This window comes from Corythoichthys intestinalis, chromosome 5, assembly GCF_030265065.1.
Source record: "Corythoichthys intestinalis isolate RoL2023-P3 chromosome 5, ASM3026506v1, whole genome shotgun sequence".
Classification (NCBI taxonomy): domain Eukaryota; kingdom Metazoa; phylum Chordata; class Actinopteri; order Syngnathiformes; family Syngnathidae; genus Corythoichthys; species Corythoichthys intestinalis.
In genome coordinates, this window is record NC_080399.1 from 27,320,303 (window position 1) to 27,345,947 (window position 25,645).

General features: G+C 40.4%; 1 protein-coding gene across 1 annotated transcript in view; it reads left to right on the forward strand.

Annotated features, from left to right (window-relative positions):
* Positions 1 to 25,409, forward strand: part of pik3c2a (phosphatidylinositol-4-phosphate 3-kinase, catalytic subunit type 2 alpha) — a 51,454-nt gene extending 26,045 nt beyond the window's left edge. Inside the window, exons 8-33 of the mRNA XM_057836359.1 lie at positions 423 to 486; positions 627 to 773; positions 850 to 883; positions 1,060 to 1,291; positions 2,565 to 2,687; positions 2,776 to 2,943; positions 3,024 to 3,135; positions 3,773 to 3,915; positions 5,404 to 5,595; positions 5,667 to 5,760; positions 5,841 to 5,935; positions 8,718 to 8,898; positions 12,508 to 12,612; positions 12,692 to 12,784; positions 13,124 to 13,253; positions 13,351 to 13,487; positions 15,708 to 15,877; positions 15,972 to 16,128; positions 18,813 to 18,922; positions 19,140 to 19,347; positions 19,444 to 19,568; positions 19,857 to 19,974; positions 21,034 to 21,112; positions 23,598 to 23,704; positions 23,785 to 23,910; positions 24,020 to 25,409. Of these exons, the coding sequence (XP_057692342.1) occupies positions 423 to 486; positions 627 to 773; positions 850 to 883; positions 1,060 to 1,291; positions 2,565 to 2,687; positions 2,776 to 2,943; positions 3,024 to 3,135; positions 3,773 to 3,915; positions 5,404 to 5,595; positions 5,667 to 5,760; positions 5,841 to 5,935; positions 8,718 to 8,898; positions 12,508 to 12,612; positions 12,692 to 12,784; positions 13,124 to 13,253; positions 13,351 to 13,487; positions 15,708 to 15,877; positions 15,972 to 16,128; positions 18,813 to 18,922; positions 19,140 to 19,347; positions 19,444 to 19,568; positions 19,857 to 19,974; positions 21,034 to 21,112; positions 23,598 to 23,704; positions 23,785 to 23,910; positions 24,020 to 24,202 (3,433 nt within the window). The 3' untranslated portion in view covers positions 24,203 to 25,409. The remainder of the gene's footprint in view (positions 1 to 422; positions 487 to 626; positions 774 to 849; positions 884 to 1,059; positions 1,292 to 2,564; positions 2,688 to 2,775; positions 2,944 to 3,023; positions 3,136 to 3,772; positions 3,916 to 5,403; positions 5,596 to 5,666; positions 5,761 to 5,840; positions 5,936 to 8,717; positions 8,899 to 12,507; positions 12,613 to 12,691; positions 12,785 to 13,123; positions 13,254 to 13,350; positions 13,488 to 15,707; positions 15,878 to 15,971; positions 16,129 to 18,812; positions 18,923 to 19,139; positions 19,348 to 19,443; positions 19,569 to 19,856; positions 19,975 to 21,033; positions 21,113 to 23,597; positions 23,705 to 23,784; positions 23,911 to 24,019) is intronic.
* The last annotated feature ends 236 nt before the right edge of the window (positions 25,410 to 25,645 follow it).

Genomic DNA, 25,645 nt, shown 5'->3' on the forward strand with positions numbered 1-25,645 from the left:
CGCCGGCAAGTCTGTCATTTCGCATCCAGTTTTCTATGCATATGCTAACGCCGCCGAGTCTGTCATTTCGCATCTAGTTCTTTATACATGTGATATCTACCGTAGCATTATGTGGACGTAGTTTGTAGCGGCTGTCGGCCGCAGTCAGGTATTATTGTTTTTTTATCTAGCGGCATGAGTTGAGCCAGAGTTGTGGAAAAGTGAGTTGAGCTTGATGTTTACTCTTGGTCCGTTCCTCATTGCATCCCGAAGACCGCGTTGTTTTAGTTCCGCTTTACTTGGCATATTTCAATTTCGGAATTTGGATGTTTGTGAATCATTCTCGAATCTTCCACAGCCGAACCGTGAATAATCTAAGAATCGGAAATTTCACACACCTCTTATTACCAAGCTCACCTATTTCTTTGTCTTTTTGTCTGCAGACAAGGTCTGATTGACTACCTAGAAGGTTATCACAACCAAGTCAGCATCTGTCTACAAAATGAGGTACCTCTACAATTCTGTACAGTGTACACATGCTCATAGCCACTTATGGCATGTGTTGCAGCGATTTTTCCACAAGACACCTCATGGTCACTGTCGCTGTTAGTACACCCAACACAAGACATCTCTTCCTCTGAATTCAGAGTACCCAGTACAAGACTGTGGATCGGGTAGTGCAGACGGTGAAGAACTTCTGCTGCGCTCTGGACGAAGTGGAGACACAGGCTGTTGCCGAGGCTGTCAAACGGCTGCGACACTCTGTCAACCTGCCCAGGACGCACTCGCCAAAGGTAGGTTTTAAAGACACACATCATAGTCCTTTATGTGTACATGGTCCTTAAAGCATGAACATGCCTTACCTTGCAGCTGGGTTCCCAGTCATCTGGACAGGCAGCAAATGGTAAGAAACATCCACACTGTCTGTGTAGTTGATTATAAGTTTATAATGGCTCTGTTATTCAGACCTTCGCAAAGGTCCGACGAAGTTCAAATAAATTGAGAACTTTGTATACAGGTTAATTGTAGTAATAAAATGTAAGTACCACACTTGGGCTAAATCCCTTTTTCACTCAATAGATCACGCCAGCCCAGTGGATGAAAGCATGGCTTTGCTCACCCAGGCTGTGTACGACCTTGCCAAGCTCTACCTTCGCTCCTTTTGTGCGCCATCTACCTCCGTCACCTCTCCTTCGCTCAAAGGAGATACGGCGAACGAGCTACGGAGCAGCAAAGAAGCCTCCGGAACCACAGACCACCTCCAGTTTACCCTCTTTGCCCTACATGGTATCCCGGCCAACTGGGTCAGCAGGTAAATGCAGAGGCAAATTGACCAGATGAATTAAGTTATTAGTATAATCATCATTTATTAATTAGAAAAAATGATGAGAGGAGCGAACAATTGGCTGCTGTCTTCTGTTAAAGCACACGCACATTAACAAACAGCTCTAATGTGGCTCTTCACGACTTGTTTTTCCATGCCAGTGTCCAATTTCAACCTGGCTTTATCTCCTGTGTGCATGCATGCGTGCCTGGAATGAACATGGAGAAATTTTCCATTCCCAAATCTTTGTCGTTCATCCATAACCACAATCAGTACCTTTGTGGCTGTAAAAGCTGCAAGTTTATATAGTCTATGTGTGTCGATTTTTAAAGAAATATCCGTAGGATCACTAGTTATGCCACAGAATAACGAGAATAAAAATCAGATTCCGTTCGGCCCTCTGCTTTTCCCACCACTGAACTATCCTAACCAATTTTCCCTCCAACCTTTATTCAGACATTTCTTTTTGTATTTTGCAATTCCTCCAGTCAGTAGCAATTTTCCTTCTAATAACCAGCTTCTGCATACTCTGTGCCCAGCTCTATTTTAAGACGGTGGCAAACATCGGTGCTGTGTTTTTCCATCCACATATTAGTAGTCCGACATTTTTGTCGTGTGATGCTCTTGCTGAGTTCACGTTGCGTGTGCGTTTGGCTTGTGTGTGTCATCCATCTGGTACAGCCACAGGGAAGGCCCGGGAAAAGGATGTCACCAACACAGATAGCATAGAGTGCAAATGTTCACATTATGTGTGTTTGTAACACTGTTGAATCTGAACATATTGTCTGATCTTGTATCTTTTTCTTTAGCGTAACCATAATATGGTGCTTTGAGTCGTAGCATTTTGAAATGCCTGATGCAGTATTGAAGAGGATATTCCCAGCATTTCTGAAATAAAACTCAAACGTGTACATGTAATAAATGGGAACAAAATGTAAAGTGTATATACTACAGTAACCCCACTTGGCACATTCTGTGTTTTCTAAGGTTTGATAAAACTGCAATATACCAAAATCCAGTCTACTAGTTGCAGCACCCACACATGTTAAAATTAGACTTGTTCTCAGGTGTGTGTGGGCGCACAGGGATGTCGAAGAACAACAAAAGGAGCCTTTGAGTTAATGTTCTGGTCTATTAGTGTGTAGGTGTAATTATCACTGCGAACAAATAGTGAGTTAAGGTAAAACTTCTCATCTGCTCAGGGAGTGATATGCCACAAAATGTGTCTGGTAATTATTTTTTTGCCCTGCATATATTACAGTTATGAGAAATACTTCCTGGTGTGCTCTCTCACCCACAATGGCAAGAATCTCTTCAAACCAGTTCAGTCTAAACGAGTGGGCACATACAAAAGCTATTTCTACCACATCAAATGGGACGAGCTGTAAGTGATAAATCCCGTGTATTTGTTTCGTTTAAATCCCATTCCCCTCCGTGACAAAGATTACGTCCTCTTCATCGGTTTGTTCTAGGATCAACTTCCCCATTGCTGTGGCGGTCCTCCCACTAGAATCCATCCTGGGCCTGACTCTGTACGGCGTGCTCAACCAGAATGCCGGAGGCTCTCCGGACTCCAACAAACAGAGGAAGGCCCCAGAAATGCTGGGCAAAGTGTCAATGCCGTTATTTGACTTCAGACGGTACATAAACTCAATTTGTGTCACCAATAAAGTCCCAAATCTGCATACGCAGCTGATTTGAGACTGGCCATGCTTCACAGAGTTCTCGCCAGGGGCACCAGACTGTTGTGTTTGTGGACATCAGTACAGGGAGCCACTGCAGGCTCTGCAGGGGGCCGCAAAAAGTTGCCTACAGAGAGAATTGTGCTGCAGGTTAGTAGGATAGATACAGTATGTGCTTGAGTTACTGGAGAGATTTTGGAGTGAAGATTGTAGTTGAAGGAGCATTTCATTTAGTACCTAATATAGTAGAAGTGGAAAATTTTTATATAGTGTTAACAGAGATATTACTGTATAAAGAACAAATGCAGTACATTGATGCACTAATGCGGCTTTTAATCAGGTGGGCTTTACGTACGAAAATAATCTAGTTCATTGCTGGTGCCCTTTAAAATCCAGTGTGCCTTTTTGTCCAAAAACCTTCTGTAACGTAAATGCTCTTTGGGCCAGATTTAAAGAATGTATCATTCTATATGTGGCCTGAGGCCATAATTTTTTCTGGTTTCAATAAAATACAAGAGTTTCATGAATTAAGTTGACAAAACAAGTTTTTTTTAATGGAGTAAATGCACTTAATGCACAGATTTCTTTTCTCCATGAATTGAGCCTTAGTATTTTTTATGTTTGATAATATTCTAAAACCAATGATGTGTCAAAACACCAATTTCATTTATAATCAACACACATTTTAATAATTTTTAATTACAACCAGTCTTTTTTTTTTGCGTGATATGGCATGAAGTGTCCTTTTGAATACAGCTTGAAAATAACTGAACCATGTTGCCAACAGGTGGATTTTCCCAACTCTACGCTCGATGTTTTGTATGTGGGACCTCAGGAAGACCCCACTCCAGAGCCCAACCCAATTGAGGAGCTTGACCCTGACCTCCGACGTAAACTGGAGAAAATCTGCAGTCGAGCGTCTAATTTTGGGTAAAGGAAATACATCTTAACAAGACAACAATTTAACTGCCCTGATTTTCGCACTATAAGCCGCTACTTTTTTCCTTCATTTTGTACCCTATGGCTTATAGTCCAGTGAGGCTTATTTGTTGATTTAGTTGGGTGAATAGGTAACACTTTATTTGACAGCGGTGTCATAGCACTGTCATAAGACCGTCATAATTATGACATTACTGAATGCGTATGTCACTAACTCCATTTATGTCCAGCTCGGATCTTATGCGTCCATTCAAAGGTGAGATAATTTGCTAGATGACACTAAATTACATATTTTATAAGCATTCATTAATGCGCATGACAGTGTCATAATTATGATTGTCTAATGACAGTCATATTGCGCCACTGTAAATAAAATGTTACCAAATACCATAACTAGCAATTAATGAAACAACTGGAACAGTAACTGAAGGAATATTTAGCACAGAACATGAATTTTGATTGTTATTTACATTTGTCGCGCTGCAAATCATGCTAGAAGGCATGTTGGACAACAAGTGTTGACAGCAGATAGCAACAGAGGTTGACTGTCTCCCCCAAGGGAGCAGTGATGGCCAAATGAAGCTTCTTGAAGCAGTGAAGCCTTGCTGCCAATTGGTTCAAAAGCAATTGAACCACCATGAAGCTTTGAACCGATTGACTGCAAAGCTTCATGGTGGTTCAGTTGGTCTTATGACAGTCTTATGATGCTGCTGTCAAAGTGTTACCAGTTAATATCTTTTGATGTAAATATCCCATAATACAGTGAGGACACCTGCGGCTTGTAGTTCAGTGCGGCTTATCTATGAACAAATGCTGTTTTCGTGCTAAATTTGGTGGCTAGTGGCTCATAGTACGAAAATTATGGGTAAGTACTAATTAAGTAAGCAACAGTCTAGATTAGAACAACAGAACAGTAATGTACATGCTGCTGGTTCAACCATTTAAAAATCTCAGATGTTAAGTCTTGCACAGTTTTGTGTTTACTAAGTGAGGTAGATCCAGATAAATCTATTTCTTCTGCCAACAATCACGACTCAAACACAGAGTTTATCCGGCCCTCACCGTCCATGACCGCGTCGTTCCCACTCCTGTCTCTGGCCCGTGTGGGCACAGGATTTTTGTGTGTGCCCTCTTTGTGTTTTGGTTTTGGCTTGATCCCCAGAGAGCAGCATATACTAATAGTTTATCCAGAGAGGTCGGCCAGTTGAACAGGGCATCGTGTCACCTAGGACTTACCGTATTCGCTCTAGTATAAGACGGCCCTGATTATAAGATGACCCCTCTTATATTCGGGCAAATACGGTACTTGAATGGGCATTTGGATGATAATTGGTAACAATGCCTTTCAAACGAGATGAAAAAGACTTCGGAACCTCTCACTTTATCTCATTCCAATCTTAAAAATCTCACAAAATGTGAGCTTTAGCTAAATTATTGATTCTAGTATTACAGTCCATATTATTGGCACTCATCCTGCAGGCTGAAACGGGCAGACCACCAGCTCCTCTGGGACCACCGGCTCCACTGCCGGAGGGATCACCCCAGCAGCCTGCCCAAGGTGTTGGCCAGTGCGCCCAGCTGGGACTGGGCCAGCATGTCTCACATCCACTCGCTGCTTCACTCCTGGCCCCCGTTGCCACCGGTCACCGCTCTGGAACTACTCGATTCCAAGTATGCGCTGTTTTGCAATTTGTACTTTGTGTATGTGTGTATTTGTGTGAAGTCATCAAATGTGTATGCAGATTTGCTGACACCGAAGTGAGGCGGGTGGCTGTCAGCTGGGTTGAGGAGAGTACTGATGACGAGCTGACTGACTACTTACCGCAATTGGTGCAGGTACAGCTATTGGCACATACAACACAGGTTTAGTTAAGTACTTTACACCTAATTTCCTTTGCTTGTCCTCCTTGTCACAGGCTTTAAAGTTTGAATGTCACCTCAAGAGTGCCCTCGTCATGTTGCTGCTTTCCAGGGCGCTCGGCAACATAAACATTGCACACTACCTCTACTGGTGAGATAATAACACACACATCTAAACAGTTAATATATTGTAAGCATCCTTCAGGATAAAGCAATAAAGTTATTCACAACCAAAATCGACAACCATGCAAAATTTTTCATATTGTTAATACCATCGATAATAAAAGTTATTCTTCTATCTTACCGGAGACACTTATTTTCTATAGAACTATTCGACTGCACGTTTAAAGATTCCTTTATTGTCATTTCAGAATATCTAATTTTACCATGAACTTAAGAAATATTACTAAGTGTCTAATACTGTGCCCATATGTTTTTCCCCTGGTTTTATATACAATAATATGATTTGGACAGCTAAAGAACTAGTAAATACTTTTTTCAAATTTTTTTTTTTAACTGTATTTAAAATTATAACCTCTACTAGGCCTGCGCGACGTTGACAAAAAACCTAATTGCGATTCTTCTGACAAATATTGAGAATGGAAATCGATTTGCAATTTTGACATGTTATACTTTTAAATACATGAAACCAGAATCCTAAATAAATAGTCATTACTTTTACAACAGATTTGCAATAAATATGTTGACAAAAATTATAAACACGTGACGGGTCACAACTCCAATGTGACTATTGCATGTGGCACATTGCATTTTTACACCACTGATGCCTCAAACTGCAGGGGTCTCCAAACCGGTCCTCGATGGCCGCTGTGGGCCCTGGTTTTTGTTCATACCGATCAAGTGCAGACCTATTAACCAATGTGGTTTGTACTAAAAGAAGCAGCACCTGACTGCAATCAACTGATTTCACTTACAAAACACCAGATTGGTGAAAAAGTCTGTACTTGATCGGTATGAACAAAAACCAGGACCCACAGTGGCCCTATGTGGAATAGTTTGGAGACCACTGCCTCAAAGTTTCACAAGCCACGTTTACATGCTGACTTTTATTCATACCGATTCAAATAATTCCGAATGGAAATTTCAGATCAGCTGTTTACATGTCACTTCATCTATTCCGATCCAGCGTTTACATGTGTCTGCTTTTATTCCAAAAGGACGTTTGACAACTGCCGTCTGACATGCGCAGATTAATCAAAACAAAGTGTCACGTTGCAAAACATGGAGATCGATCGTCAGATCAGCTGCTGTTTTAACTTTTCGAGTGGAAACAAAACTTCAGAATGACACGCCGTTCATTTAAAAAGTTGTGTGGGCTGGTGGAGGGATTCATGGATATAAACTTTCCGCCGGACTCCAATTGGGTGCGCTGTGCGTGTGCTTGGAAGCCATGTTGCAAGTGACGTTACTTACGTCACCAAGTGACGTCACCACGTCAGTACGGAGCATGTGCAGAAAGAACGCAACCAGACACCATTCCGCTTCCCTGTTTACATGATATAATTTTACTTCTAATCGGTTTGGGAAAAGGAATATTCCACCCCTGCGAAACGGAATGAAATTCCATTCGGTTTGGGCCTGTTCATTCCGAATGAGGTGTTTATATGGAACACAGTTATTCGGTTTGAACATCTAAACCGATTGCAATTGGAATATTTGGCTCCATGTAAACGTGGCTACAGATGCTCAAGTGGATTACAAGGTTGTACTTGTATTCCAGTTTTTTTACAGGCCTGCAAGACAGTGCAAGAGGACAAATAGTAAACTTACGTTTGGTCTCAGGTTTATGTCATTTCACATTGCTCTCGATTCTGTCTTAAACAAAATAACTCCTGCATTCATAAAACCACAGTGTGATAGTTAATACAGTGTACAAATACGAAGACAAATAGTATTACAAAAGGCACGTATCTAACTACGGTTCTATGATTGCCTACTGATCGGAGCTGAAAGCACTGAATTTTCACTGCGCATCCGGTCAGCAGGGATGAAATAAAATCTATACTGTATTTCTCATGTAATCTGGTTTGTCAAATGATGAAACAATGAACAAAACTTTCATTCACAGTGTCCCTGAACCTGAGCAGAGCACACACGTAGCTGGCAGATGAATATAAAATATTGCTTTAAAAAAAACTGAAATGCAGAATACTGACCGTGAAATGCCCACAAAAACGAAGCCTGCCGCATCGCCGTCCCTAACAATAGACAAGTCCTGGTTTTTTAATCGCTGTTCTTTAAGTAAATTTGTAATCTTAATTTATTTTCTATTGTTCCTGATCATGTGTCTCATTTTTCCACCAACCACTCCGTGGACTACTGTACTTGCATGCCAAACTGGAGTGTGATCAGTTGCACCGCTGTCTTTTTTTAAAAATCACATATATAGCATAACAAGGTTCAACTGAGCTGTGTGCTATGTGTTTCTAGCAGGCAGTGCAGTGCAGACAAACTTGTTTCCCATTACCATGCCTGATTAGCAACCAAAGCTAGGAACACAAGTTTTGACGCTATTTGGCGAGGAGGTTTGTCACTCAAGTCACTGAAATGCGAGACTGGTTAAAAAAAAAAACACTGCTTGAATAAATTATCGCAGCAGTTAAAAAGCAGCTTTAGCTTCTACAATCTGATCTAAGGAGCATATTGACTGTATATACCAGTCTACTTGGGTGCCTGCCTTATATTAACTATTTGGCTGCCATTGACTGCAATAGCCGTCCAATCAATTTGGAAAATTCCCTCCATACCCTCCCAGTTAAAATGGGTTGGACGATTATCGTCGTCAATGGCACTGAAGCATGATAATTTTCTGACTTTGATCGCAACAGAAAATTTACTTCAGTGTGCTATTTACTGTAGAGCCATTTAAAAGCAAGGTTCTAAGTGTCTGTTATTAACTGTGGCGTTGGCAGGCTGCTCAAGGACGCCGTGCAGGATGCGGCATGGGGGCGGCGTTACGATCGTGTGCTTGGAGCCCTGCTGTGCCTCTGCGGGGCGAAGCTGCGAGCCGAGCTGGAGAAACAAACGCAGCTGGTCACGTTGCTTGGAGCTGTGGCGGAGAGGGTGAGACAGGCTGGTGGGTCCACGAGACAGGTATGTATGTGTTTGTGTGTAGCCCTGAAACAGTAGTACAATGTGGATATTAATTAACCCATTATAGGGCACTCATTTAACTCACTGGCTGCTGTTGACGGCACTAGACGTCCAATCTTTTTGACTAGGAGAGGCTTGGCAGTGAATGATTGCTGCCATCCCTCTCAGTCTAGCCCCATCAATGAGCACCTAAACATGAGCATTCACAAACACTCATCTTAGTTTAAAGGAGGGATGTCCCGATCTTCAATAGCGAGTCCCAGTCCGATTCCGGGGAAAAAAAAAAAAAAGGTTGAGCAAAAGTTCATGTTACAGTAGGGGTGTGCCATCTTAGGCACCCGATTCGATTACGATTCAAGGTGCTCCAATTCGATTTTTGAACGATGATCGCGGTATTGACGATGATCGCGGTTATCGCGATTATTGATGCATCGTGCAGTACTGATTAGTAAAGTAGCCAAACAAATTTATGTCCATTATTTATTTAAAATATCCTTATGATTCAAATGGAAAGCTGGAAACATGCCCATACAACAAAAAGCTGCCCTTAAGCTGCTTTTTTATTTATTTATTTTTTACAAGAGAGTGCAAAAACATTAACCAGATTAAAGGGAGTACTTATTTCTCTCAACAATACAATAAAATTTACACTGGTGGAATGATTTCCACATTTTCTGGACACAAACAAAGTGTCTTTAGAAAAAAGACTTCTTTTAACCAATATACTTTGTTTTCACAGTGTTACAGGTGGAAATCACAATAGCTATTGACACCGCCACGCACACACTCATTACAGTGCGCGCACTTCTCTCCCCCTCTCTCCCGCAACAACAGATTTCTGTACAATTTCACATGTTTGTAGTGTTACAGCTGTACTTAATCATGGTTTTACACATTCTGCATATGAAATACACGTTAGCAAATTAGCAAATTAGTTTAGCGCTCGGCGCTAACTATTAACATCTCTAAAACAACAACAATAAAGGCTAAACAGTACAAGAGGGTTTGTGTAGTCACCTCTTATAGACGCACACAAGTCTTAGAAACACACTCAGGACATTTTTCAATTGAAATGCCTTAAAACTACTGCTGGACAGTAGGAAAGACAAGGGGCAACGAACTATCTCTCTTCCCCTCTCGCTCCAAAAAATAACTTGCGCACATTCTGTGCCTGCCTGTGTCATATACACAAATTTATTTTCCCGTCTTTTAAAAAGGAGTAAATCTCTCTCCCAGTAACTGGGAGCATCCATCATAACGTTGTGCGTGCGTCCGTTAACGGTGTCCGTGCGGCAGATGTGTCTTGAATTTCGTTCGGCAACGAGTGGTTGTCATGAAGTAATGAGTGAAAATCATCGTTTTTGAACCTGAATCGAAATCGAATCGTCACGTGTCGAATCGCGATGCATGTAATAATCGATTTTTTGGAACTCCTCTATGTTACAGTACTGTACTTTTTACAGTACTTCCTCTTCCGCTTTTTCCGGGAGTGTTGCGGAGTGTAAAACGTATATATTTTTGTATCTTTTGGTACTGCCATTGTATTTTGATTATTTTGTAACTTTTTAGCCCTTGAAAAAAAAAAAATATATATATATATATACACCGTAAATGAACGGTATTGGGGGGAAAAAAATGCAATTTTTTTTTTTTGGGGGGGGGTTTGCAAAATATTGCGATATTAAAACTACAAGAATTTTCACCAGATTACTTGAAAAGCTCTGTTGTGGATAGGCCTGAACGATATTGGAAACAATTAACATTGCGATATATATTGCCAAGGCTCTACACTTACTGTTTGTATTGGTTGCACTGGTGCGCCTAATTTATTTCTTAAGGTGCACTGGCACAAAATGTAGGCGCACCCACATTTTTCATTGCATCACTTTTAACGTCATACTTTTAATCACTCTCCATAACATTCATGTAATTCATATGAGAGAGTCCACTCAAATTCACTCACGCTTTAACACTGGCGCTACAGAGAACAGCCTCTAACTTCCATAATAAATGAGTTGGCACAGCACACTTCTGACTGTGTACCAAGTTGAACAATGATTAACACGTTTGTGGCTATGATCATAGAGCTACCGAGGCTCCGCTGGCCAGATCAAAGCTACAAAACTGTCAATCATTGTTAACTTTTAAAGTGCCAAACGCCAGCTGAACTGTTGACCAACAAAACCACTTTGGTTGCACTGCTTAGAAGGAGGGAGGGTTAAAGGCTGTACGAACATGAAGCAGAAAAACATAAATTTATGTTTTAAACTTAAAAAGCCGATCATTTTCACATGATTCCGATCCTCTGAAAAATGGCGCGATCGGCCCGATTTTCGATCACTTGATCGGAACAGGACATCCCTAGTTTAAAGGACTTGAATGTAGGGCTGCAGCCATCGATTATTTAAGTAATCGATTAATGTATCAATTAGTTAGTTCGAATAATCGAGTAATCGGATTAGGAAAATTTAATGCGTTGCAGAATACATTTTAGGAGATGTAGTACAAAGGTTTTGCTAAGATTGCAATTTTAAAGGGCATTAAATGCGAATACAAAATGAAATTCCCAAGTGTTTCATCAACTACGCAGAATTGCACTTTCATTTCAAAAGAGCAATAAATCCATTTCAAAATAAACGGAAATACCTAAGCTTAGCCCCAAACGGTATAAAAGATAGATAAATGACAATTTAAGTACAACAAATAAACAATTGGCTAACTTGCATAGCAAAAGTCTGCTAGCTTTTTTTTTTTTTTTTTTTACAATGCTCTTAATAAATCGTTCAAACACATATTCCCACAAAAAAAAAAAAAACTGCTAAAGGTGCCTACAAATTAGGAAGGCATAAAAAACGTATTAGCTCCAACAAAAACTTACCTTATGTTAGTCTCAACAGGGAGCAGCTGGATGCAGCCATGTTCAATGAGTTGTCATATTCAGTGTTGCCTTTAGAGGGCAGTGTATCCACTCAAATCAATAAAACTAAATCCAAACACTTTCAAAACAAACCATTACAACGCCACTCTTAATTAAGCGAATCCTCGAAGCAGCAACATTTTAATCAAAGCTTTTTTTAATCGAATTACTCGAGTTAATCGTTGCAGCACTAGTGGGATGCCTATTGTTGTCAATAGCAGGCAATCAGTTAAATACTATGAAATGTTTTAAAAAGTCAACATTTGAGTGTTATCGGGCCAAAAGTATGTTTCTATTTTTATTTCATTTTCAGGGTATTTTGTTTTTATTAACAATTAATTAAGTCATTCATTGATTCATAACAAACATTACTAATATGTAAAAATGACTGCACTTGTTTACCAAATTTTAATATTACGGTCTACAAGACCCAAAATGAGTTGTCCTCAAATACGTATATATATATATATATATATATATATATATATATATATACGTATACTCTTAGTCTTTATAAGGTTAAGTTTTTTTAAATACCAAAAATAATCACACGTAATAAAAATGCTTGAGATGGTTTGTGTTTGACATTCAAGGCTCCATTGTATTGTATTTAGCACTTAAACACGTTGTTGCTAATGTTACATGTGGCTAGTAACATGTATGTGTGTCTGTATGTGTGTCTGTGTGTTCAGGTGGCTCTTCTAGAGGGCCTTGAGAGTGTTCAGAACTTTTTCCAGAGAAGTAGCTGCCGACTTCCCCTCTTTCCCAGTCTGGTTGCCAAGGAGCTTAACATTAAAGTAAGATGCAGGGATTCTTTTTCTTTTTGAAAGGTTTGCTGTAGTGTAAGATAAAGTTAAAAGTTTTTTGTCTGGACAGGCCTGCTCTTTCTTCAACTCCAATGCCGTTCCTCTCAAGCTGGCTCTGGTGAATGCTGACCCACTTGGGGAGGAGATCAATGTTATGTTCAAGGTATAATACACAAACTGATTTGGAAGTAGGATGACATGTTTCAAGTGTCGCATCAATGGTTCTCGAGTCTCGGGACCATTGAGATCATTGAACTTCTACTTGGCCGAATGCTGCTCCTTCTGGTTGAGTAAAAATGAAATAACAGGCTTGTTTTTATTTGGGATGGAACAACCGACACAAATGCTTAATTTTCTTGATTCTTGTATAGTTTCTTAAAACCATCTGGTATTCTGTAACCACAGCCATATTCTATAAGTCACTTAAGATATACTGTACATGAAAACTGGTGTTTGGACCCTGAGTATAAAGCCAACTTTCCTTGTTTGATAATAATGTTAGGTCGGGGAAGATCTGAGGCAGGACATGCTAGCGCTCCAGATGATTCGCATAATGGACCGCATCTGGCTGCAAGAGGGACTGGACTTGCGCATCGTTAACTTTAAGTGCATCTCCACGGGCAAGGACAAAGGTGCCAAAAGCTCAGAAGTCACACTGCCAGCTGTGGAAACACATGTTCAGCAGCTGGTTGAAAGGTTAAAGGTTAAAATGTGTGGTGTTGTCGGCAGGCATGGTGGAGCTCGTGCCATTCTCTGACACTCTGAGGAAGATCCAGGTGGAGTATGGTGTCACCGGCTCTTTTAAGGACAAACCGCTGGCCGAGTGGCTCCGCAAGTACAACCCTGCCGAGGACGAGTACGAAAAGGTATCAGATATTAGGAAATCTATTTGAAGTAACGGAAATGATTCGACATTATTTATGGATTGGGCTTCTAGCATTAGAGCGATGGCATGACAGATGACCATTCATAGCCAGTGTCCCCAGTTTAACTGAATGGGATCTCTGTTGTTGTCAGTGGCAGGCAATTAGTTGAGTACTATAGAATTAAAAACAAAACAAAAAATCAATTTTACAGTGTTATTCGGAGACATACATACCCGCAAGTGTGTTTGCTTGTATTCATTTTGATTTTATCAATTTTCAATTAATATTTTATTAGTTTATAATTTTTTGTATTTACAAAAAATCTGTAAAATAATGATTGATAATAAAAATATACTATATTCATATAATTAAGACATGGTGTCCACATATGTGGACATTACTTTTTGGGGCATGTAGGCCACACTTATTACTTATTTAAATACCGAATTAATAACCTTGTTAAAATAAAGTGCTAGACAAGGTTTCGATCAAGTGCAGCGTAGTGGGAAGAATGTTGTTTAATAACAATTTGTTTAAAAAAAGAAGAAGAAGAAGAAAAAAAAAAACGGAATTGAATTTTTATGATGTATAATATGGTAGTGTTATTAAAAGCCAACATTTCCAGGAATAAGTGAAAATAAGTAAGTAAAATAAGCAATTAATGGATCCAGGAAATGAAGCGCCTGAGTCTCACACAGAGAAAGGAGAAAGACAGATTGCACAGGTACAGACAGGTGTGTGTCTATTTTCCTAGCTACTTATTACCTATTTCATGTGTATCAGCATTTATTTGCTGTTTGCGTGGCGTGACTAATATCATGTTTATCATAAAATGGCTGCGCTCACAAGCAGTGTCATTTTTATTAAACATTATTCTGTCTGTCATCATAGTTCTAAGATATTTCTTTGAGCAACCATCTTTCTCATGAAGTTCATTAAAGTAGCTCTTCTCTTTTAATATAAGTCTACATGACTTAAACTGATGTCCACATATGTGGAGGCCACGTTTTTTACGTTTTGCTTTAAATGACCAAAACTAGTCACTTACCCTATTAAGGGTTAATTCAAGTACATTACAGTTTGGAATAAGGTTGCAATATAACAAAATTTGCAAAAGTCTAAGCGCTGTGTGTCCGTCCTTTTTGGTAGCACTCAAGGTGGTCATTTTCTCTAACTACAACAGGGGTCGCGTTAACCGGAAATTTTCCGTCATTGACCGGTTTTTTAAAACGGTGACGGAAAAACTGAAGTCCGTCAGTCATTTTGACAGGTTGCAATTCACACCCCAGACCACAGGGTGGCGAGTTAGCATATTAATTAGCTATTGTCTCTCTTAATGCATGACGTCGTTGGCTATTCTGTCAGAATATTGTAGTGTAACCGGGGTCTGGCGGCGGCACCGTGATTGACACATCAACGCGAGGTTCTTATTGGTGCACCCGGTGTGCCAGCGCGTCATCCAATTGATGGACAAGATTGCCGCCTGTGTATAGACCCCAATCACATGACGTCACAACTCCGCCCCCCTGACCGGAGCCGCCATATTGTGTGTCAGCCCGTCATGTTTATACATTACCGCTACGTACATGCCTCCTATTACGGCGTGTTTTTCTGCTCGTTAATATTAATAATCAAAATGGCGAAGGCGTGTGTGGCGGTTGGTTGCTGTAACAGAGAAGATAGACGGAGAGACTTGAAGTTCTACCGTATTCTGAGAGACGCGAAGATGAGAGCGAGATGGACTGCTGTAATTCGCCAAGAAATCTGGGCACCAAACGATCACCACAGACTATGTAGTAGTCTTTTTATATCTGGTAAGATGCATTTAATATATATTTAGAAGATTTTGGGCTGACAACCACAATTAAGATCATTGTGTGACGTTGGTGATTGGGGTCTATATCGTTGCCTCCTTTTCTTTGGGGGCGGAGTTGTTGGCGGTAAGCAGAGTAAAAAGGGAGAAAAATACCACTACTTCCGTGTCTAATTTTTCGCCGCCAAGCAAGCGTTACAATATTAATTAAAAATGAATGAAAACTAAATACTATAGAATATGTCATCGTTATCATTTTAAAAATTTAAGTGACTGGTAAAAATAGACTATGACCGGATTTTTTTGACCCTGTCAGTCAAAATGACAGACAACGAAAATGTCTAGCGCAACCTCTGAACTACAACATTAAAAATAATGAATGTATTTTACCTTCCCCCACTTCTTAGGCATCCGAGAACTTCATCTACTCTTGTGCGGGCTGTTGCGTGGCCACTTACGTGCTGGGCATCTGTGACCGCCACAACGACAACATCATGCTGCGTTCCACAGGCCACATGTTCCACATTGACTTTGGCAAGTTCCTCGGCCATGCCCAAATGTTTGGCAGCTTCAAAAGGTGACAGCAAATGGAAAAACGTCTTTGATGAGTTTGCCAGCTTGTTTTGGTCTCCTGAATGTTTTTTTTTTTTTTTTTTTGTGCCTGCTTCTAGGGACCGAGCACCGTTCGTGCTGACCTCTGACATGGCGTATGTTATTAACGGTGGAGAGCGTCCTACCAGTCGCTTCCAGTTGTTTGTTGACCTCTGCTGCCAGGCCTACAACCTCATTCGCAAGCACTCCGGCCTTTTCCTCAACCTGCTGTCACTGGTGAGCGCTTACATATTACACAAATGCACATGCACAAAACAAGGACCAATATACAGCATGTGGAAAATAGAGCTAAAACCATATTAAAAAAATGTCATATATGAACAACCATGCACACAGCAAATCACGCTAGTATCTACTGTTAACAATCATTACAATTTCAAATAAAGTATCACCTGATTTTAATATCCATACGAAATTCTTGTGACGGTTCATTTGTAAATTGCTGGTGTATACTCTTCACTCATAAAATTCTGTCTGCCTCATCATTCTTCACAGAATGTTACATTTTTAATGCAGTGCTGCCATTTCCCGACACGAGCAGTTTGTCTCGCTAAAAAAAAAAAAAGAAAGTTCTTCCTGTGCACTGTCCCAGAACACTATTTATAGAACAGCAGAATGCTGAACTTTATTCTGCTTCTTAGGTCATTATGATACAGCATCAACTAGGGGTGTGACAAAATATCGAAATGGTGATGTAGTGTGATATATCGTGATACTTTGTATCCCAAAAGGTTATCGATATGCTCCTGTCAAGAATTGAGATGTCGCTTTAAAAAGGTGTCAATGTCTAAGAAAAAAAATAAAAAGGAACCAACAAGTTGCTACCAAAATCTTCTACCATAATACCAAGATAGCAGACCGACATTGAACAAATGTTGATTTTCCATCAAAATCATCAGTATGGTTGACGTCAAAATTTTCGACATCAAGTGACGTTGAAACAACGTTGTTCTATAGTATGTCAGGCGATGGTTGAGTTAACATTGTTTTATAGTTGATTAACTAATGTTGACAAATAGTTGATTTATGATTGACCGGGAAATATGATTGAAAAGTCATTGAATTATGGATGAGCGAGCATTTTGGTCGAAAACATAACATTGATTAAGCGTTGCTCCAATATTATTAACTCATTTGCCCCCTCCCAAAAATGTATAAATACGTTCTATTTTTAATTGCTTCAGTGTCCCCAAAAGTATTTATACGTCTTTTGCGTTTTTTTTTTTTTTTTGACAAGCCGCATCTATAGGTTCCAGTGTATCTAAGATAGAATGCACATATCTCAAAACCCATTTTAAAGCAATAAAACTGGCCACTGTAGGACAGTAGCACATTTGGTAAGACCCCCAACCCGATTCAACCAGGACAGTGAGGTTGAGTCTGTGCTGGTCGCCGAGCAGAGCCCGCGCCACCGTGCTCGCCGCTCGCGTCCCCCGCACCCTCCAGTGTCCCGCACGGAAATGTGCACGGCCAAACCAGTTCCCCCAAGGAACACAAGTTCCCCAGGCGAACGAGGCAGTTGTCACCATAAAAGAAAGACCAAAAAAAATCCATCTTTACGAGTCAGGCGGCGATGAGGGAAAAGTTTAACCCACTGTCGCGGCCACCATGCGCCATCTCTCAGTTAGTTATGTGTAAATTGTTACTTTGCTATCAAAAGCTCTATTTGTCTGGTTGTTTGTTATTTTGTAAAAGGAAAACATTATTCAGATGTTTGGGATATACCTAAAGCAAACAATAGCTGTGTTAAAGTCAAAGTTATGTTTGGAATGTATTCATTTACAAAAAGCTCATTTTCTCCGTTTTTCTCATCAGAAATTGGAAAATTGCTCAAACTAAGCTATTTTCTAATGCTGATTTCTAAAGAATGGAAAACTTTTTTTTCTGCTGAAAGAAGAGGGTCTAATATTTCTTTTGGTGGGTTCCATGTTTATATAGCAATAGAACAGAATTTTCTGTGGGCCTTGCAAAATCAGTCAAAATCCAGTAAAACGGCCGGGAGCGAAGGGCCTTGCTCTGGTGAAAATGGCTGGGAGCGAATGAGTTAATAATCAAAATGACATTTAGGTTTTGTAAGGATTTTAACGTTGAAACAACATTAATTGAGGGTGCGTAGTGACGTTGCTTCAACGATAAAGATCAACAGCGGAATGTTGATCCAACATCTTTTCAACGTCGGTCTGCTATCTGGGTAGTGTCTGTTAACTCTAAGGCTGCATTAATGGTGCTCGATGCCCAATCTATTTAGACTGGGAACGTTCGTTCATTCAAAACCAGAGCATTCACAGTCTTTCTGCCCGATTTTCAGGGCATTTTTTTAGGGCATTTACTGTTGAGTTTGGGTCAATGCCTATTCATATGAGTTACAGAACAGGTCACTTCCTGTTCTGTAACTCTAAACAGGAAGTGACCCATTAAACACCTCAAAATCCACAGGAAGTAACTGAAAATAAACAGGTAAATGACCACTACCTGGCATTGGCTGCCACTGACGGCCATAGACGTTCAATCCGTTTGAAGTGGGAGGGATGAACTCCCGGTTCAAATGGATTGGATGTCTACTAGTGATAAACTCATTCCAATTCACAGCAGAAGGTTGTTTTACTGTTTTAGTTATTTGTAGAATATCCTAGAATGATTTTCTGACCAATGTTTCGATAATCGTAGTATCGCCATATCGTCAGATCATCGTTATCGTGAGCTTTGTATCGCAAATCGTATCGTATTGTGAGGTACCAAGAGGTTCCCACTCCTAGCATCAACATTGTTTTCCAATTGATTGTGTGTTTTATCATTTAATAAATGTGGTCATTAAAAAAAATCCTTTATACTCGATCTTTCTGTATGTGGTAAAATTGTACAAAATGATCCGTAATTGATATTATCTCATCTTGTTTCAGATGATGTCATCGGGGCTTCCAGAGCTGACTGGCTCTCAGGACCTGAAGTATGTTTTTGACGCTCTGCAGCCACACAGTACAGATGCAGACGCCACTATATTCTTCACCAGGTAGGTCTACTAGTGACCATTGCAGTAAACTTAAGCAAAACTGGACCATGCAGTGTAAATCCAGCCAGAATAATAAATGTAAAATCCACCAAATAGTGAGCTAAATTTAGGCAAACATACAAAATCAATTTTAACAGGCCATTGTTTTGGTTAAGGTCAAGTACAAAATTACACATTTGGTTTTGGGTTTGTTAACAAATTTGTGATATCACTATAGACTGATCGAGTCCAGCCTGGGTAGTGTGGCCACAAAGTTCAACTTCTTCATCCACAACCTTGCCCAGCTCCGCTTCTCTGGTTTGCCCGCCAATGACGAGCCTATCCTGTCCTTCTCGCCCAAGACTTACACGTTGAAGCAGGATGGCCGAATCCTCCATGCCTCCATCTTCTCTTTTCAGAAAAGATACAACCCCGACAAGCATTATGTGCGTTTATTTATATTATCGTTTTAACTAGGATGTAGGTATTAGTTAACGTTTAATTCAAATTGTTACTCCTCACCCACTTGTTTCCCCTTGCAGACGTACGTGGTGAGGCTACTCAGGGAAGCCCATAACGAGCCCCAGTTTATCTTCCGCACTTTCGATGAGTTTCAGGAGCTCCACAACAAACTCACCATCCTCTTCCCATTGTGGAAGCTGCCAAGGTATTCCTCCCCGTGCTTTGCACTGTGACCATTCATAAAATTGTATTCGCTTAGCAATGGAATGGATACGTTTGTGAATGAAGTTAAAGACCGATTATCTGAAGAAAACTCACCATGACAATTAAACAATCAATGAAAAACCGTTAGTAGGCAGTAACTGAGTTCAGGGAACTTCACGAGAGGAATCCCTAGGTAGAAAACTAACTAGCTCCCTCTTGTGGATAAATTTTAGAATGTGGATACATTACTGTTCCACTGGTTGTTTTTATAATTGATTTTTCTTTCTAGTTTCCCAAGTAAAATGGTGCTTGGCCGCACCCATGTCAAGGAGGTGGCCGCCAAGAGGAAGTTGGAGCTGAACAACTACATTCATAACCTGATGAGGAGCTCGGCTGAGGTCACACAGGTACGTTCACACACACTCACACCGAGTGTTGTTAATCTTACTTTAAAAAAGTAATTAATTAGTTAAAAATTACTTCTCCCAAAAAGTAATTGCCTTAGTAACTCAGTTACCTGAATGTAAGAGTAATTGGTTACTTGGCAAAGTAACTGGTGATAATTTTCATGTTTTTTTTTTCTCCCAAAAAAAAAAAAAAAAAAATGTCACACAATGTGAAGTTTAAAGTTTAAAGGGTTTTTGGGACAATTGGCCCTAGCCCAATTCTTTACCCGAAACTTAACTAGACGCAGGGGTAGTGCGGATATTGCGGTAACTAGATAGTAATCTTTGCTATGTGTGAAGTCATTTAATGTTGTGAATCAGCCCTTAAAGTTGTTAAAATTGCACCCGTTATTGCATTAGTTCCCTTCTGTCTATTCGACATGTATAAGTTTTAAAACGGTTTCATCATTCAAAGATAGATTTAAGTTAAGTTTTGCCGATTTAGGAGTATTCTATATAAAGTTACTTAGGTTCACTTGGAAGGTTCTCTACAACAGAGCTTTCTTGAGAAGCCTACTGCTTTAAGATGGCGGCTGTTTACCAACGCATCTAGTTCTTTATTAACTTGTTGCTAATGCCGCCGTGTCTGTCATTTGCATTTAGTTCTGTATATATGTGATATCTACCGAAGCATCATGTGGGCGTAGTTTGTAGGCTATCTGCTACAGTCAGGTATTATTGGAGCCACCTAGCATAGTAGCATCGCGTTTGCAACGGCGTCACACTCCCTTGCCTCCTCCCCACTCCTGCTCTGCTCTCTCGTCTCTGTGAGTCTGTCTTTTTTAGACTTTTATCGCGTCAGTCAACCAGCATCGCAACGCATAGTAACGCACGCCTTTCCCGCCTCAGTAACGTTAACGGCGTTGCCAAGATGAGAAAAGTAATTAATTAGATTACTCACTACTGAAGAAAATAACGCCGTTAGTAATATATATATATTCTAACGCTGTTATTAACAACACTGCTCACACCCCATACAGGTCAGTAAATTGTCTGTTGCCATTTAACATTCTCTTCTAGTGCGACCTGATCTACACCTTCTTTCATCCGGTGGCACGGGATGACAAGACAGAAGGTTTGGAGGCAGCCACAAAAGCTGGTAAACAGAGGCCAAATCATTCGGATTTAGATGTCTTTATACACATTAGAGAAAATCATTTTATAATTGCATTTTTGGAGTACTTTTAAAAAGTAAATGTTAGTATATGTGTATGTTAGAATAATTTGATATTAAAACTTTGATACTAAAAATTTGTAAAATTAGTTTAACTCACCATTGTTGTTGACGACGCAATGCACTCTGGGCGGTCATGTCACTGGCCGGTGCTGCCGGGCTACCACAGTGTCAAAAAAAAAAAATTTTTTTAAAAACCAGTGTTTCTTTAGCTACTTAAAAATGTTGTCGGTTCTGCCCTTCCAATTTGAACCAAAGCACTGGTGATATTTCACAAAACGAGCAGCAAAAGCAAATAAATTAAGTTCTCCAGCAGGATTCGACCCACATTTCCCATGCAACCGACGAGTGCGTAGACCACAGGTCTATACTTCCGAATTACGTTAGAGTCATGACTTTCCTTATGAAGCAATCACAACCCACACCCATACCTGAAAGGGAAACACAGCTGAAAAGAAAGTGCGGCTGGCTTGACCATGGAATTAGAAAACTGCTCACTTCAGACAGCAAACAGACAACAAAAACATAGGGATTGCGTAAAAGGGTGAATTAAACGCACAAAAAACACGCGATCGCGAAAAGGGAGACGCAAAAAGGGTCCGTGACAGTAGGTCAGGATAAACAAAAAGAGGGAAAACCGCGATTATAGGCAGACAAACGGAAAAAACAAGCCAATGATGCAACGAGCAACGGAGAGATGTGCAAACTGTTAAATGGCAGCAAGTCAATTCTCGGCAAGCCAACTAGGATCGGTTTAAAGACACTGCTGATGAGCTGGAATTGGATGCAGGTACGGCGTTGGTAACTGATCCCACAGCTCTTTAACAAAACATCTGACAGCAGCAAAATGTGACAAAATCATGCCAGTAGTCTTACTAGTTTCACTTGCTAGCTTGCACAGCTATTCTCCCAGTCCAGCCCAGCCGCATCATCACCTCCAGCGTGCGTTGCGCGCATAAAGCATGGCGCCCTCCATAGGTCAAATTATGTATTGAATATTAAAGATTTTTTTATGGCAATAATATACACTCACCGGCCACTTTATTAGGTACACCATTCTAGTAACGGGTTGGACCCCCTTTTGCCTTCAGAACTGCCTCAGTTCTTCGTGGCATAGATTCAACAAGGTGCTGGAAGCATTCCTCAGAGAGTTTAGTCCAAATCGACATGATGGCATCACACAGTTGGTGCAGATTTGTCGGCTGCACATCCATGATGCGAATCTCCCGTTCGCCCACATCCCAAAGATGCTCTATTGGATTGAGATCTGGTGACTGTGGAGGCCATTTGAGTACAGTGAACTCATTGTCATGTTCAAGAAACCAGTCTGAGATGATTCCAGCTTTATGACATGGCGCATTATCCTGCTGAAAGTAGCCATCAGAGGTTGAGTACATTGTGGTCATAAAGGGATGGACATGGTCAGCAACAATACTTAGGTAGGCTGTGGCGTTCCAACGATGCTCAATTGGTACCAAGAAAATATTCCCCACACCATTACACCACCAGCCTGAACCGTTGATACAAGGCAGTATGGATCCATGCTTTCATGTTGTTGACGCCAAATTCTGACCCTACCATCCAAATGTCGCAGCAGAAATCGAGACTCATCAGACCAGGCAGCATTTTTCCAATCTTCTGTTGTCCAATTTCGATGAGCTTGTGCAAATTGTAGCCTCAGTTTCCTGTTCTTAGCTGAAAGGAGTGGCACCCGGCGTGGTCTTCTGCTGCTGTAGCCCATCTGCCTCAAAGTTCGAAGTACTGTGCGTTCGGAGATACTCTTCTGCCTACCTTGGTTGTAACGGGTGGTTATTTGAGTCACTGTTGCCTTTCTATCAGCTCGAACCAGTCTGGCCATTCTCATCTGACCTCTGGCATCAACAAGGAATTTCCTACAGAACTGCCGCTCACTGGATATTTTTTCTTTTTCAGACCATTTTCTGTAAACCCTAGAGATGGTTGTGCGTGAAAATCCGTGTAGATCAGCAGTTTCTGAAATACTCAGACCAGCCCTTCTGGCACCAACAACCTTGCCACGTTCAAAGTCACTCAAATCACCTTCTGATGCTCGGTTTGAACTGCATGAGATTGTCTTAAACCATGTCCACATGCCTAAATGCACTGAGTTGCCGCCATGTGATTTGCTGATTAGAAATTAAGTGTTACCAAGCAGTTGGACAGGTGTACCTAATAAAGTGGCCGGTGAGTGTATGTGTTTCTTATAACATATTTTATTAAAAGAGAACACTTGTGGCTTATTAGAGCCTACTAGTCTTTAAGTCCGAGGTTCCCTTTAACGTTGTAATATGAATTTCACTTGACGTAAGATCAAAAGCACACTAAGCAGAATGACTATTGATTGGCTTATGCAGTTTTACTTTTTTACTGTGTTGTGTTGGGACTGTTGCAGAGCCCCCATTGAGTCCCACAGCCGGCCGTGTAGAAGGGGAGGTGAAATTGTCCATCTCATACAGGAACAGCACACTATTCATCATGGTCATGCACATCAGAGATCTGGTAAACATCCGAATATCCAACATTCTGTTTGAAAGCATCCCTTTTCTTCTCACCCCATATCATCTGTGTTCCATTTCAAGGTGTCTGAAGAGGGCACGGATCCAAACCCTTACGTGAAAACGTACCTGCTCCCTGATCCACACAAGGCCTCCAAGCGGAAGACCAAGATCTCTAGGAAGACTAGGAACCCGACATTTAACGAAATGGTTAGAAAACTTATTAAGTTCCTAACCATTCTGTCCTGTAAATGAATGCAAAAAAGTATTTTACCACCATCTCATATGAATGTATTGAAACACTGACGTTTCTCCTCAGCTGGTGTACAGCGGCTACAGCAAGGAGACGTTGGGCCTACGTGAGCTGCAACTCAGCGTGCTGAGTGCCGAATCCCTGCGGGAGAACTACTTCCTGGGCGGCATTACTCTGCGCCTCAAAGACTTTGACCTGGGCAAGGAGACGGTCAAGTGGTACAAACTCACAGCTGTGCCCTACTTCTAAACAGAACAACAAAAAGAAAGCCACCTTGATTGTTTCAGTGACAAAACAATCACCCTCCTCATCAACTTTAACAATGAGCTGTAATATTTTGTACATTTTGATATTAGAGGACCAAAACTGCTCACTTACACAAGAGTAAATATAAATATAGAGAGATAGACGCGTTTATTTTTTAAGGACTAGAAACAAAAGGGTTTTTTACATGTTCTCCTTTCTCCGGGGTTTCACAGTTTGCTGCTTTTACCACAGACACTTTGGGGTAGTTTGATACAAGCAGGTTCCTGGTAATAAACTACAAGATTCAACATGATAATATCAAGTTTACTGCTTTTACTGCAGACACTTAGGGTAATTTGATAGAGGATTTGTGGGTAATGAACAGCAAAATTTTGTTTACCACAGAAATATTTCATATAATACCAGATATTATAATTCTGACCTGAAAATTTGTTTGCTGTTTTCACTGCGGACACATTTGAATAGTTTGGCGTACCAAATTCCATGTAATGAATCTCAGGATTCTTCCACAAAAAAACGGAGGGGTTTGCTGTTAATATCGCAGAACCTCTTGGTGTAGTTATGACAAAACATTCCAAGTATTAAACTAATTAGCATTTTCCCCAAAAATGTGCCAAATTTAGCCAAAAATGGCGTCAAAATCCAACCACTCAAATGTGCCTTAACAATGGCTCACAGTCTTTCAATGTGTCCTTATTGCTATATTCATTTTTAGTAACCAGGTCACAAGAGGTTTTTTGTTAAAGATGGGCTTCCACTAATTGCACACTAGCTGGTATTAATGATAAGATAGCACACTTTTAGGGGAGTTTGCATCACTTCATTTCTGGTGCCTACACGTTCATTTGGAATGTTCAGGGTGTCTCCCGATCTGCACTTTTACCCACACACATGCAAAAAAAAAAAAAAATAGAAAAAAAAGAAGGGAACAAGATAACTCTTAGATGTTGTTGTTTTCTGCCCCCTCTAAGCATGTTCACATATCATGAAAATGATCATTTAAAATGAGTGACATTCAGTTACGTTAATATTAAAACCACCTCAGTTCACTTTACTACAATCTGTATAAAACAAGTGTCACTATTGACATGGCCAGTTATTTATTCTTAATTGGTGACTTGTAACTCCCTTCTTAGTTGATCATTGTGTGAACTGTACTCCTAAAGAAAATTAAAATGTTTTTGGAACACGTGAAGTTGTCCTTCTTTCCCTTGCATGATGAAAAGTTGTGTAATAGTATTTCCCCCCCCAAACTGAGTTTCCTTTAGTTTCTGAATGCTGACAAGTTAACTGTTTGCAGCTTGGACATCTACTTTAATGAATAATTCTAATAATTAGACACTATTGTCTTAAATCTGAATGAAAGCCAAACATTTCCAATTAGATACTACTTACAAAAATATTCCTAATTACTAAGCAACAGGA